Source organism: Cariama cristata, unplaced genomic scaffold, assembly GCF_000690535.1.
Source record: "Cariama cristata isolate BGI_N322 unplaced genomic scaffold, ASM69053v1 scaffold11124, whole genome shotgun sequence".
In the NCBI taxonomy this organism is placed as follows: domain Eukaryota; kingdom Metazoa; phylum Chordata; class Aves; order Cariamiformes; family Cariamidae; genus Cariama; species Cariama cristata.
The window spans coordinates 70,875-85,124 of NW_009612398.1; the positions used below are offsets into that span (position 1 = coordinate 70,875).

Genomic DNA, 14,250 nt, shown 5'->3' on the forward strand with positions numbered 1-14,250 from the left:
TGTTCTGGCAACTGATCAGGTGGTTGACCATGAAGAACATGCTAGGTTACCCAGGAACTTCTGTCAAGAAGGCCAGGCAAGATAAAGGGGAGATGTGTATGTGGACTTCAAGGAAACTACCTCAGCTGTCTTCCTTAAGAGCAACATCTTAAACCAGGACAGCTGTTTCTACTATAAACTTGTGATTATAGTGTCCTAAGTTACTGTCTATTGACAGATTTCAGCTGTTCAGTGTTTGATATAGTTGAGATGGTACTTGCAATCTTCACAGAGTTGTTTCAGGAAATAAGATTTGGAACATACACACTGACTTTTACATAAAACAGTGATAGATGAGAACAAAATAAAGACAAATTGTTTAATTGTTAGTTAAGAAAAAACAGTGGTACAAGATAGAGTGTATATTAATGGTTAAACAGTAAAAGAGCTTTCAAAAATGTATCACAGGAAAAAAAATTAATTTTTATTTGATGTTTTGTAAAAATACTCTACTTGCTATCACTCCTACCTGCATCAGTCAGTCACATGGTATCTTAATGCGAGGAGGGAGGTTAACTGAACTTCCATAAAATCGTATGACTGCTGTGCACATTTCAGTCATTTTAAGAGAACAACGGTTGCATTAACTGCTTGTCATGAGTAAAATAAACTCTTACGATTCCTGAGTTTATCAGCTATCCTATCTAATAGTTGTCACAATACTTCATGGTACAGATATTTTAAAGCCTAGCAGCTCCCCCATTTGCGGTATTTGGGAATTAAGCTTAGCCCTTTACAAGATCTCCATTCCTTAAAATTGAAAAAGCAGAAGTCATCCCTTAAAGCAGAATCCCTAGCAAGACAGAAAAAGCAGTATCAGGTTCTGCAAATGCTACTATCAGGATGGTTTTTCTCTTTGTATTTACATGATTTTTTTGTTGTTTGGTTGGGTTTTTTTAAATTAACATGTCCATTTGAAGTGTTGCTGTGCAGAAGATAAAATGTTCTCTTGCTAGGTAGATTTTAATCATCAAGCTTCTGAGCTTAGAATACAGTCTCTTCTTGGCTACACTTGCTGGAACTGTGCACTTTACTTGCTGGAACTGTGCACTTCTTTAAAGTGCTTATTTTTATATATGCCAAGGATTAAGATAAAGAAGCTCTCTTACAGTAAATTAGCAGTCTTCCAGAACTATGTATGTGTAATGTCATCTACACGGTATTTTACCACTTTTTAAGTTGTCTTAAGCTTTAAAATGCAATTGACTTCAATACTTAAGAAAATATTTACATTGGAGGAATGGATATTGAGGACTTCTTCTATGCCACTTATGCTGTATTTCACGCTTCTGGCAGATACTGATGGTAAAAGGTTTAAATAGTACAAAGAGCTGTCCCTTGTTGCAGAGAATATATGGGATACCAGTCTGTAAAATAAAATTTATATATTCCAAAGAGAGAATGATTAATCAAGCATGGGGAGCCTGTAAGAGTAGTGCCTGCCATTTTACTGAAACCATCCCTGTCTCTTCTCTCTATAATCAGTAATGTAAACGTGGTTTGATCTCTTCTGTTCTATGATGCTAGTCATTTTCTAACTAGGTGAGGAAGTACTTTTGTTTCTAGAAAGTTTATATTCTAGAAACTTTGTATGCACCAAGCATCATCATCTGAACTGCTGCTATCTTTTAAAACACTCTGTTTGGCTTTATTAGAAACAAAATCTAATACTTCAGTTTCACATTGTAGACCAGTAGGGTTGAATGGTCTGAAGGATTGTCATGGGCACAGTAGTGCACCTCTTACACTTTATGGCCAGTGGAAATTAGAATTATTCTATACACCAGGATTTGTGATAAATAGCTCCTCTCAAGATTTCTAATGCATGTGAGTAGACTATAATGCAAATAAATGCCTGCCAGTCCCTCCTCAGTGTAAATGCTGTTGGTGTTGCCAGGCATAGCCCAAACTGTATTATGAACATTTCCAAATAGCTAGCCAAAAACCTAAATTCAGTTCAACTGCTTCATTTGTAAAGAATTAATACTTCCAGCTTCAGAAGTATTTCCCAAACTTGTATGACCCTTGGTGTGGTGTCAAATTGTGTCCAAGATACCAGCAGTTATGGATGTGTCCTTGTCACTTACTCTTGTTGCTACTCTAACATTTATCCTTTGTCTTCATTCCAGTTTCCCTTCCTTGTTTCATTGTTAAAGCCTTTGTATGATATATCGCTGTGTTTTCCTCTAGTAAGGTCTGGCAGGAAAGGACGTCGGCGGGTGTTTAGTCTGTCGGAGGCTGACAGTCACGGTGGACACTGGGTTTAGGTCTTCAAGCAGCAGCTGCAACAGAAACTCACGCAATATCAATTCAGGCAGGTTCCTCCATAAGCTTTCCAAAGCCCATAACAGTTAATAGAACATACTTGGTTTCCATGCTGACAGCAATGACTGTGAGGTAGGAAACTGAAAAAAGCATCATAAATATTTGTCTCTACTGTTTTTGGGGGGAGAATTGTAAAGCAATAACTAGCTGTTTCTGAAAGCCTTATCTGCAGTTTCTCCCGTGTTTCTTGGCTCTCTTGCCAACGATGAGAATTCTGCTATCAAGCCTCCAGCTTCAAAGCAGCTATGTCTTCATTTGCACAGGGGCAGCCATGGCTGTAGTGGACTTTAGTAAGCACAGGCTCCTGAATGGACAGTAATGCAGGTACTTGGCTAGCAGCAAGAAATCTATTTATAACTCGGGTAAAATGGACAAGAATTCAGCATAAGACTGTCCTTGGACTGTCATGGCACAAGCTTAATATTTCTATGATCATCAAGCTCAGGTGGATGGCTTTATGGACTGTTTAACTGCCTGAGGAGGTGAGGAGGGAAAGCAGATGCAAAAAAGATGGAAATCCACTTCAGACTACCTTCTTATTTATATAACCTGTTTTAACTTGTATCTAATTTATTATTTTACTATCATGGCATGATGATACTCTATTGTTAATATTATATAAACACCCTTTTTCATCTTTATAGATTTACTTTGCATCTTTTCACTTAATGTCCTGTTATTTATATTTTTGTTATCCTGTCATAGTATGTTGCTGTACAGCTTAGGATCCTTCTCTATAGATGATATTCATTCTTTCCTTTTCCTGTTCTCTTCTATCTTCAAATAATAGTCTTTAACATAATATAACAGAAATTCAGTGATTCCATTTGGATTTTTTTGCTGTAATGATAATCTTGGTAGCATTATAGAAGTGCTGAAAAACATCTAAGGTTGCTGAAGCCACTGCAACCAGAGAGAGATAATAATACCCAAAAACTTGCAAAATGACACCCTCTTTTCAAACATTGTTTGGTACTTAAACTTGGGTGTATGTGGGAGAGTGTTTGTTAGAACTAAATGTTAACATCACAACTGTTTTAAGAACCCGACTGCACTCTCCCTGATTTTGTTGCAGATCTGGCTTATATTTTTTGCCAGAACAGTCTTGTTTAAATACAGAGGGGTTGGGGAGAGGTCAATAGAAATGCTGTTTTCCAATATTAGATGATAACTTTTTTTATATTTAAGAGTAGAGCATATCTTAGTGGCTAGTAATTTTATTCAGGTAAAAACGACAACTATTTTTGCTCTTTCTATCCAAAAGTCAAACTGGAGCCAAGTGTTAGGAGTTTGAGATTTTTTGAAAGCCAGTTAGTATTTTTATATGCAATATGTATAGACACATGTTCCAGATAATGGGTAGAGAGCTTAATCTCTAAACATACTTTGTGCCTTGAAACTGTTTTGAATCAAGAGCTTGGTACCTATCTGGGTTTTAGAAACAGACATTCTTGTAATAATGCCTTGAGCTTTTTGTTTCAGCTAGGGTGCATCTTTTTGCCAATTGTTTATTCCAGTTTCAGAGACTTTAAGAACTCAGATCATACATAAATATATATTTATCTACTTGGATCCTTCCCTGAATTGAGTGTGACTTCAAAAGGCTTTGAAATTTTGAGCCTCAAAGATTTTCTTATTAGTAATTATTGTCCTGAAGCCGTGTATGCAATTCACTGGGAGGTGTTATATATGAAAACTTTTTACATCAAGAGGGTGGTCTGATTTTTCATTATAATGCCTCTTGCATACCAAATTTTCATGCTAAGATGCTGGATCTCTCTATTTTCTATTTAGTTTCCTTCATGTGTAGTCTAGGATTGTTTTCCTATATCCTTGTCTCCAAAAGATGTGGGAGATGATCATGCTTAAAAACTTACAGCACAAGCTTATAGTTGCAGTTTCAAGCGAAATACACGCCTCAAGTAGCCCATGGATTTGAGAACTTGATCTCAAAGATGTAAGTACTGCTCTCGCAGCCGTAGTTCATAGCTGTGACTGAAGAGCAAGATTTTTAGTTAAGTATTAGTCCAGAAGGGATAATATATTGCAAAACAATAGTGAGAGCTGTTGACCTTTTCTAGACCGTGTTAAAAATGCTCCCTCCCCTGCCCCTCTGTGTGCTGGTATTTGCTTTCTGCCCCTGCAAGGACTAGTGGCAATTTGCAGATACCCAGTCATTTTGGCAGTAATGCCATGCTGGGTTACAGAAATCTGTCACTGCTACCCTTAAATACGGTAACAGAAGTGAAGCTGTGACAGTGACTAATGACATATTGAAAGGAGAGAGACTTAGTTTCATCAATGGTAAATAAAAGCATGAGGGAAGCATAGGAGAGCTCTAATGTTGTATTCTCTATAAATACTGCAGCTAAAATACAGAGTATGGACAGAGTATGTTCTGCTTACATTTTTTGATATTTTTATCTTTTTATGAATGTTTCTTCAGACTTTTGGATAGAAAATTTGGACTTGTTGACTCCCGATACTTCTTTTTTTTTTGTAATGGAGACTCTTTTCAAATCCTTTTTTTTTCCTTTGTGGCATTAAGAAGGGAGTCACTTTAGCCTTAATTTAGATCCTATGTGGAAGGACTTGGGGACAATACAGCATGACAAAATAATATGTATGTCTGTCATGATTTCAGTAAATTAAAATATTGAGAAAATAGATTAATATTTTGTTGGGAGACGGGGAGGAATGATTTAAGAAATGAATTGCAGAATCAGAAGTGAAATAGCAGAACTGCAATAGAAATGTGCTGTATATAACATTTCCTGAGCAGAATGCCACTGATTGATAATACCTTATTTACCAGAATGTCTCAAGTTTCTGAATCCTGAATTTTGGTGAAGATTCATACTATAGTTAAGATAAAAAGTAATCTGGGCAAAGGAAGTTGGATATTCTTTTAATATTTTTATACATTCAGAAAGTAAAATCACTGCAAAGAGACTCACTGTTTTGTGCATACTTAAATGTTAGTATTTATCTTAGAATTCAGAGAAATGAGGCTGTATTTCAATGTTTTTAGCAGTTCATTTTCCATGCAAGTCTTGCATCACTTCCTCTGTTTATCAATCACTACATTCTCACTGAAGCTTCTTGACAGCTAAAAAGAAGAATCTGCAGAATTACTTTGAATCTGTCCTTATTTTTCAAAAATAATCAGTGATGTCCCTTTTATTTAAAAGGAGACTTTTTACAATCTATAAATTTTGGTGTTATTGAAGCAAGAAGCTTTAGACACTGATTTAGCAAAAAGTAAAATTGTGTGGTTTTCTGAAGTGAGAATACACCATTGTTTGGGGTTACCTTACCAGAAAGGTAAAAAACCCAATAATCTTACCGTTATCCCACTGATACCTTACTGATATCCATTCCATTCTCAGCTTTGTTTTTCTTTCTTTTTTTTCGCCTTATGTTCATGCTTTCTGTTTTTTTTTACAGGATTAATTGGAATCATATTGAAGCTGAAATATTTTTAAGGTCACTGTGTATTAAAAACAGAACCTGATTCTTAGCTTCTGTATTCACTACATTGCCTTGTAGACTTTTCTGCAGATGCCTGTACACTTGAACACATGCTGTTTCTGACAGGAGCTCTAAAAATGGTCTGTCTTGAAGCTGGATACCTGTTACTTTAGTGACATCTATTACTGTAGTCTGAAAAGAAAAAAACCTCTGACTTTTCTGGGCATACTTGCTCATACAAGGCTGTATCGCCTCATCCCCTCCATTCACTATCCATCTGAGCCAAACGAGCAGTTTACTTGATAGTTAGCTAGGATTTTAAGGGGGGAAAGGATAATACAAATAGCTGTTAAATGGTTTGTTGTTTGGGGTTTTTTTTTTTAATTGTGTGGGAAGGTGTAGTAGCATATCAGTTTTCTGTGGTATGTAATGCTTATTCCTAATTTTATCCGTGTTGTATGCTCCATGCTTAGGAGCACAAAAAAATCATATCCACAAGCCTGTGTAAAAACAGGCCTATTTTGCAGTTACAGTAAGCACATTATTCTCCTTCCTGTTCTTCCATAGTTCTGCTTTCTGTGGTTGAGGTGTCACTTAAATGTGAATCTGGAATGAAATGTGAATCTGAATGAAAGGAGAGAATGACTTCCAAATTTTTGTAAGAAACAAGCCACCTCTTGAGTAAACTAGTTATACAGGGTTTTGGGTGGGTGGTTTGGGTTTGTTTTTATTCCTAAAGAGCTTCCTGGTACGGGGGAGCTATCCATTTTAGTCTATACTAAATACTAGAGAGGCTTTCTTATTCTCTCCCTCAATTTCCTCTCCCTAGGAATATTTCTGATATTGCTGCATATTCTAATACTAAATATGTAAAATTTTCTACTTCCTAATTTGAACAGTTTCCTGCTGGCATTTTGTATTTTGTTTTGATAATATTTTTTTATATCTAATTTCTAAAAAGTGAATGTGTAAGCATAGTGCTTCACAGAACTGCATTTTCCACCCAGTTATTCTTAAATATTCATAAAAAATAGTATACTGTTAGGCTTAATGTACATACTAAGTTGAATATTGATTGATTCTTGGTGTTTTCTTTTATTAGATGACACTTCAGCTCCAGAGCAGCCTCAGATGACCATTTCTGGTCAGACGATGTTGACTGATGAAACTCTTTCAGCTGTCTCAAGGTCTAGCAAGAGTGCTGTAAAAAACAGTGACACAGAAACAGCAAACCTGTCTCCTAGCCTGATTCCTGCACAGCAGCCCACAATATCATTAATAACAGATGACAATACAGATGCACTAAGTGTAGAGTCGCTTACACTGGTGCCACCAGTTGATCCACACAGTATTCGAACATTCACCTGCATTCCTCAGTCATCTTTGCAATCTGAAGTTGAAGTTTGCAAGGTAAAAGAGGTAGAGGAAGAACATTCTGACTAAAGTCAACCTGCAGACTGTGATAAACAGTGAAGCAAATGCAACCAAATTCTTTGTTGTTTTTTCTTTGTGAGCGCAGATACTTCTTGAAGCCTGAGAGGCCATCTGGTCTGCAAGAAGACACCCACTGATGAAAGAGAATGTGGGTAGCTTTTAGAGTAAACATCAGAAGCTCGGCATATTTAAACTGGAGGAAAACAAACAAACAAAACAACAACAAAACCCCACAACTTTTTAATCTGGACTAGTTGTTTCCTACCAATTTCTGTTACACAAGAACACGAAAGTATTTCAGAGCACCTACTTTCTTTCTATTATAGCATTCCAGCTGCAGGAACTAAGGTAATTGTAAAAGGTCTACAGTATCATGGCAAAGTGAAGAAATTTTTGGATACCTGGCTTCAGGATATTGTATCATGACTTCTCTGAAACTGGAGACATACCATTGACCAGAACAAATTATATATTGTAGTACAGAAATAACATTTTCATTTGAGACATGGTGTGTTTGTCTGTTTGGGGGTTTTTTGTTTGGTTTTGTTTGGGGGGATTTTTTGTTTGTTTGTTTTTTAAAAAAAATCCTGATCTCATTCATCTTTTGGAGGTCTGCACAATACCAGCAGGCTTGGCCACTTTCAGTGTTGTCTTTGTAGGACTCCAGACTTCAATATTGTGTTTTCCATGTGTAATATTTATTTCAAGATTTGATTCAAAGCAAGATATATATCAAACAATTTTTTTCAAAGGTAAAAGCCTGAATTAATAACAAATGTTTATTCAAATTAACATGAGGGATTTTTGAGACTACTTTAGTCTTTGCCTAACCAGCTACAGAGGAATGTGAAATATTTTAAGAGATTGCTATAGCTTGTTTGTTCACTTCTGCCAGTCAAATTCCTACATCTCTGAGGAATGATAATATCCTTTCTACTGAAGGACAACTTCTAGAAGCAGTTTTACTCAAAAGAGATTTTTAAAATTTTTCATCTTCACGTAGGAGGAAGGTCACCACATCTAACTGATAATTCCTTTGCAAGTCTGAAACTCAAAAGGAAAGGCATTGTGTAGTTTTTTTGCTATATGGGATAGTATCACAGTGAAACAACATTGCTACATAAAAGTGATTTCTGAGTTTATGCTTGCCTTACTCTGCTTCCTAGATCTGATACCAAGTTGACAGAAGGTAGTGGAAAAGCGTTGATCAAGTTTGGAATGTTCTTTGCTGATTTGATACTTAATTTAACCTGAATGAAATTTAAGATTTCTCATCAATTTCCATGTGTGTTAATTTAAATCAATAGTAAAATGAGCAGATTGTCATTATTGGTCTGCTCATAACATTGAGTGCTCTCTGATTCTCAAAGATTGAAGACTATTTTCTCATTGCAATCTGTTTCCTAATTCTCTCTCCTAACATTGATTTCAGATCAAGTAGGTGAATCTGAAAACTTTTTACCTACTTCCCAGTCTCTTATTGTACCTCTTCCTGGTTGTCATACGGAATACTTGAAGTGATTTTAAATGTTATATTTATATATGAGATTGACTAATCCACAAGTATAACTTTGGTCACTTTTTCCATCTTTTGCTTCATGTAATAACTTAATCTTTGTAAATGCGTATACAAGGTGTCTGCTATTGAACGCCAGCAATTTTTTTTCTTCCCTTATTAGCTTTTGCATGGAGTTTTGTTCATTTCTAGTTTTCTGTGACTTCTACTTTGTCTCAAAATGAATTAACCAATATTCTGACCATTCCAGAGTGGGCCAAACTGTAAATTAATTCTGACAGTTAGGTATCATCAGCACTGCTGAGGATATGGGATGAGAATTTGGCATTGCTGGAGTTAAGAGCCTACCTTTTTTTTTTTTTTGTCATATGCTGAGGGTGAGTTTACACGGCAGTCACTGTTGCAGCTAATGTACGTGTACCTGAACAAGCCTAGGTATCAGTAGCAATTTGGGCAGAAGGACCACATAAAAATTTATTAGCTGAACTGATTGCAGTCTAGACTTCCTCTAGTATGTTGCAGCATTAGACTATAGCCCCAGTAATATTCTGAAGTTCATTATAAAAAATGATGCTTTACTTAATTTGAAAGCATTTTATGTTAGTTGTTAACCTTAACTCTTGACCTAGATTACACAAAATGCCACTGTGCAGGCTGAGTTCCCTTAAATAGAATTAATTTTAGACAGGAAAACTTTGATCTTTATTTATCTAATTTCAAATTTGGTTCTAGCAATATTAGGACCATGCACAAGGAGTCTTTTTAATGGGTATGCATTAAAGCACCCTTGAGCCATACTGCACAAGAAATGAGATAAAGGGAAGGAAAGCTGACTTTGTGCTTTTTGTTGCATTTGAGTGGCTTTCAAATCTCATGACTGGTTGTCTACTGAGAGCTTCACAGGAAATGGTTGTGATGGATACTATTATTAGGAAAAGAGAAGACTAGGTCTACCGTCTAATCCGCTGCTGGCAGAGCATTGCTGGGCAAGGGATGGTAAGGTGGGATATCTTGTCAAAAGCTCTCTGCAAAGGTGGAATTACACTGGGAAAGCGCAGACTGCACCAGCTCTACCAATGTTGTGTTGTTATGCAACTGCTACAACTGGTACAGACCAACCTGAGTCTCTGAATGGTTAAGCCGCAGAAGCAATTCATTTTTGACTTGTTTGCTTCTAATAGTAAGGCATATGTGTATGCAATTTAGCTGTGCTTCATGCTCCATTAGGAGACTTCAGAATGTAAAAGCTCTGGAGATGCTGAAATAATCTGTCATTGGCGATCTTTTATCTCTGCAACTACAGTGTTACTCATCTACAATTCCTTGAAGAGTATCGTATCTATCTCTCCCTTATCAGAAAAACTCAAGGGCTGTTTCCTGATCCCCCTTTCACTGTAAAAAGGAAACTCAACCAAGAAAGCATTAGCACATCAGCCACGAATGTAATTTTTTTCTAAACAAAAGTTGATTTGAGTCAGTGTAACATCACTCTCTTTAGCCAAATCCAAATACCAAGTTGCACATGAGAGCAGCAGCTAAACAACTGGCTGTTCAAAAAGCTCATTATTTAATACTGCAGAGGGAAGTAGAATCACTCTGAAATAAATATAGCAATGTTCCAGAGCAAAATGCTAAAATTTTGGAGAGATGTTAAATTCTCAGTGTTTGTTTGTAGAGGCTATGCCTATCTTCAGCCATATTCTGTTAACATAAACCAGTTCTATTATTCTCTTCCTTTTGAGAAGAGAACCCAAGGCTTACTGAATGTTATTTTGCTATTTTGTGGTCTATGTGTCTCATTTTATGAAATTTTGCTAAGATATTACTTAACAGAACTGTGTGTGGCCTTCACTGTTAGGTCTCACTGCCTCTTGCTGGTCCGCTTTGCTTTTCTGTCATCCAGTGTACAACAATGAACAAGACTCGAGCTTTTCATTTGTGAAGAGAGTAATGGCAGCATATACTTCGTAATTTGGTAAAGAAGGGGAGGGAGGAAACATTAGGGCCCAATTCTGATGTCTGCTTCACCATGGAAGTAATGCTTGCAGTATAAAACTTGTGTACAAAAATTAGTTGTTTTGCAGAAATTTCTTGATGTAGAAAGAAACCAAAGGTTAAGCTTCCTGCACTTCGTTTTACAAGCTGTGTGGATTAAACCAAATTCATTAGAAACATAGTCACATATATTAATACTAAAAGCTGTATTTTTGTGTGTGAAGTCATGAATTATATACAATATAAGGGCTGAGCTCATTTGTATTCTCTGCTGCTAATTCATGATAAACTAAAATTCTGACTTCTTTTCCTTAAATTAAGCTGAGCTTTAAAAAAAAAAAAGATACGAAGTTACACCTGTTAAAGAAGCTCATCAACATTCTTCGCTTTACAACACAGTTGGAAGTTTCGTTGAAGTCACTTGAGAAAAAATTGGGAGTATCTTCCAGAACTCATTTATTCTTTTGCAATATTGTTGCTAAAGGACAGGTATGTGACATTTTAAAACTCGTTCATATCCAGAATTTAAGACTCAAATCTAGGTCAGTATTCAGAGTTTAAGTCAATGTCCAGTGATTCGTATGAACCCTCTGCCCAACAGAGACAGAGTACAAGGGGAAATAATATTCCTTTGTGGATTTGAAGTATTCTTGTGTGTAGAATTTTAAAACTGATGGTTAAAATAGTTTGTTTATAGCAAAATCAGCAATCTTTAGGATTGAAGTTACTGTGGTGATTTTTTTTTTTTTTTCCTAATTAAGCTGTAAGACATGAGTGACTATAACTTCCACACATACTGCAAGTGGCCTGGGATGATTACTTTAAGCAACCTAGGAATTCAATAATTGCCCTGCAATTGAGTGTCATTTTACTAGTAGTAAATTAAACTTGAAACTGTATGCTTGAAGACTTAAGTAACCTATCAGACAAGCAAGTCAAACTGTGTAAGTATGAAGCTACTTCATACAAGTAAACACTTTAATCTCATGGTGTTGTCAGTACTCTAGTGTAACCAGTCACGCTTTTCACTGCACACATTATAGGTAAATAACTACAGAATAGCCTAATGAATAGTTTCACTATCCTGCATGTAGTACTCTTTTAAAAAACAAAACAAACAAAAAAAACCACCACACACCATTGCTAACCTTCACTAACCAGCTAAAGTTAATGGGTAGTGGCTTTTAAAAAAACATTTTACAGGCAGCTGTCATCCAGGAAGCTAAGTTTTAGTCCTGTAGTTGAATCAAAGATTTGCGAAGAGGCATCAGTGAGACCTAGGCATTTTGCGTCAAAGATAATGAGTCTCCTTGATGAGTCTCCTACTTATTTTCAGGCAACCTAGTGTTAGGCATCTAAATACGTGTTGAAAATTCTCTTCCCAACTGTTGCTGTCATTCTTCTTGAAAGAGATTTTTACTATGTCACTGTTTAACCATCAGTCGCCCATCCTAGGGTATCACTAACCTGGGCACTGCACTTCTATTATCTAGAAGTCTTTGGAGTGGTTCTTCTGTGCTTGCCTGCTCTGTTGCTCAGCAGCATGAATTAGAAACAAATATAGTAACTCTTATTGTCTCCTGATAATAACTCTTACTGTCTCCTGTTGGCTTCTGAAAAGCAGACGGTGATCCAAGCAGAGCTTGCTAGGGGGGATGTTTTTAGGGGGCGGGAGGAGGGAAGTGCTTGGGTGGTTTTTCCGGCTGCTCAGGATTTTTTTGAGCAGCAACACAGGCATGGGAGATGCCATTCTGGACTGAGTCTGAAACAGAAGGTTCTTTCATATGGAAACGTATTTTTATATTACATTTGCACAGAATTTTCCCTATTTTGATCTCCCCAGATTTTTAGATTTGCGCATTGCTCAGATTTTATTTCTTTTGCAAGGTGTTATAAAATATGTATTTTATGTTTGTTACTGTATTATAAATGTAAAGTTAAATTTTGCTTGTCTAATAAATGTGCACTGTGGCAGTATCTGGTTTATTGTTTTGCTAACTTTAATTCTTTGGTTCTTAAAAGGAAAAACTTGAGTTGTTGTGACTGTCTTGTTAGCATAAATGTGTGGAGTGCATTTATTTTTAAAAAATAACTAAAAAGGGCTTAAGAAGCAGGTAATGACTAAGAGTATTTGTTGATGACAAAAGTTAGAATTAAATGAGGTTCGGACTAGTATATAGTGTTCCCAGGATTCTTTTATGATCATAGTCTTAAGATGCATGAGATTTTTTTTCATCCTGTTCCCCATTGCTTTTGGTTGTGGCTGCTCCTACTAAAGTGAGCTTAAGACATAGTAACTGCAGTCTGATAATCTAAGTATGTACGAGGAGATGAGAACGTCTGAGGTTTTGTGTTTGGATGTATTTAAGGACTAACCATGGCAGAAATAATTACAATGAACATGAAGATAACTTTGAAAAGGATTGAGAATAGATTCGAATGTGGAAATTTATAGACTATTAGAATTTCTAGGAGCTTTTTTTTGCCCAGCGATAGCACTGAATAATACATTGTTGCAACTCCAGGGGACCTGCTAGAGGCATTTTAAAATTTAAATTAGGCATCTCCACTTATGAATAGGTGTTTTGATATTTTTGTTGCAAACTTTTTACTTCATTTTGAGCTGTTTTGTAAGTTTGATTATTTTAAGTGCAAAGAGGGGGAAATGTATTTTTCTAGAAGAATGAATGTACCTGGGATTTAAACACTACATAAAGCATTTAATGAATATGAAGGACTGTCCTCCTAGGAAACACATTTCAATGAAGTTGTGTCTGAAATGTACTTCATTGCGGGGTGGGGGGGGAAGTCAGTCCTGAACATGCACTTACATTTACATGGAAAAAAGCCCAAACATAGAGTGATTTGAATTCTGAAATGTCTTTCTACAGGCAATAAGTATTAATTATTTAATGTAAATTATGTTACACATTTGGAGTAAATGTGACTATCTTATGTTAATTTAAAGAAAGCTGTACATAAGTGTCTGGGAAGGGAGTGAAATTAGAAAATATTGGTGTATGTTTCTGAAATCCAGTTTTCTATAGCTGAGTCTGTATTTGCTGGCATTAATCCTGTGTCGTGGTTATTGAAAACCTGGACAAGAATGAACAATAGACCTTCTTTTGTAAATGGAACTTGGCAATAAAAATGGTGTTACTAAGAAAACTTCCTCCCTTTTCATGTTCTGTTGCTGGATTTGATGCACAAGGACATTCAGTAACAGTGAAACGCAAAATGTGCAGAAGCTTGCTTTTGTTAAGAAGAATGATGTGCATATGTGAATGTCCGGCATTTTGATCTTTAAACTGAAATAGCCGTGATATTTTTGCATTGCGTATGCAGGAAAGACATAGCATGGGCGAGAGCGAGCAGAAAAGAAGCCAATACAGGTGATGGCAAGTAGATGAGACCAAAGGTCAGGAGTGGCTGGGCAACATTTAAAAGTGTCTGTGAACCACTCTCAAAGT

The 14,250-nt window shown here is 36.2% G+C and overlaps 1 protein-coding gene across 1 annotated transcript in view; it reads left to right on the plus strand.

Annotated features, from left to right (window-relative positions):
- The window catches only part of CLEC16A (C-type lectin domain family 16, member A), a 71,824-nt gene extending 64,452 nt beyond the window's left edge, over nucleotides 1–7,372 (plus strand). Inside the window, 2 exon segments of the mRNA XM_009698616.1 lie at nucleotides 6,938–7,272; nucleotides 7,274–7,372. Of these exon segments, the coding sequence (XP_009696918.1) occupies nucleotides 6,938–7,272; nucleotides 7,274–7,372 (434 nt within the window).
- Nucleotides 7,373–14,250: the final 6,878 nt, after the last annotated feature.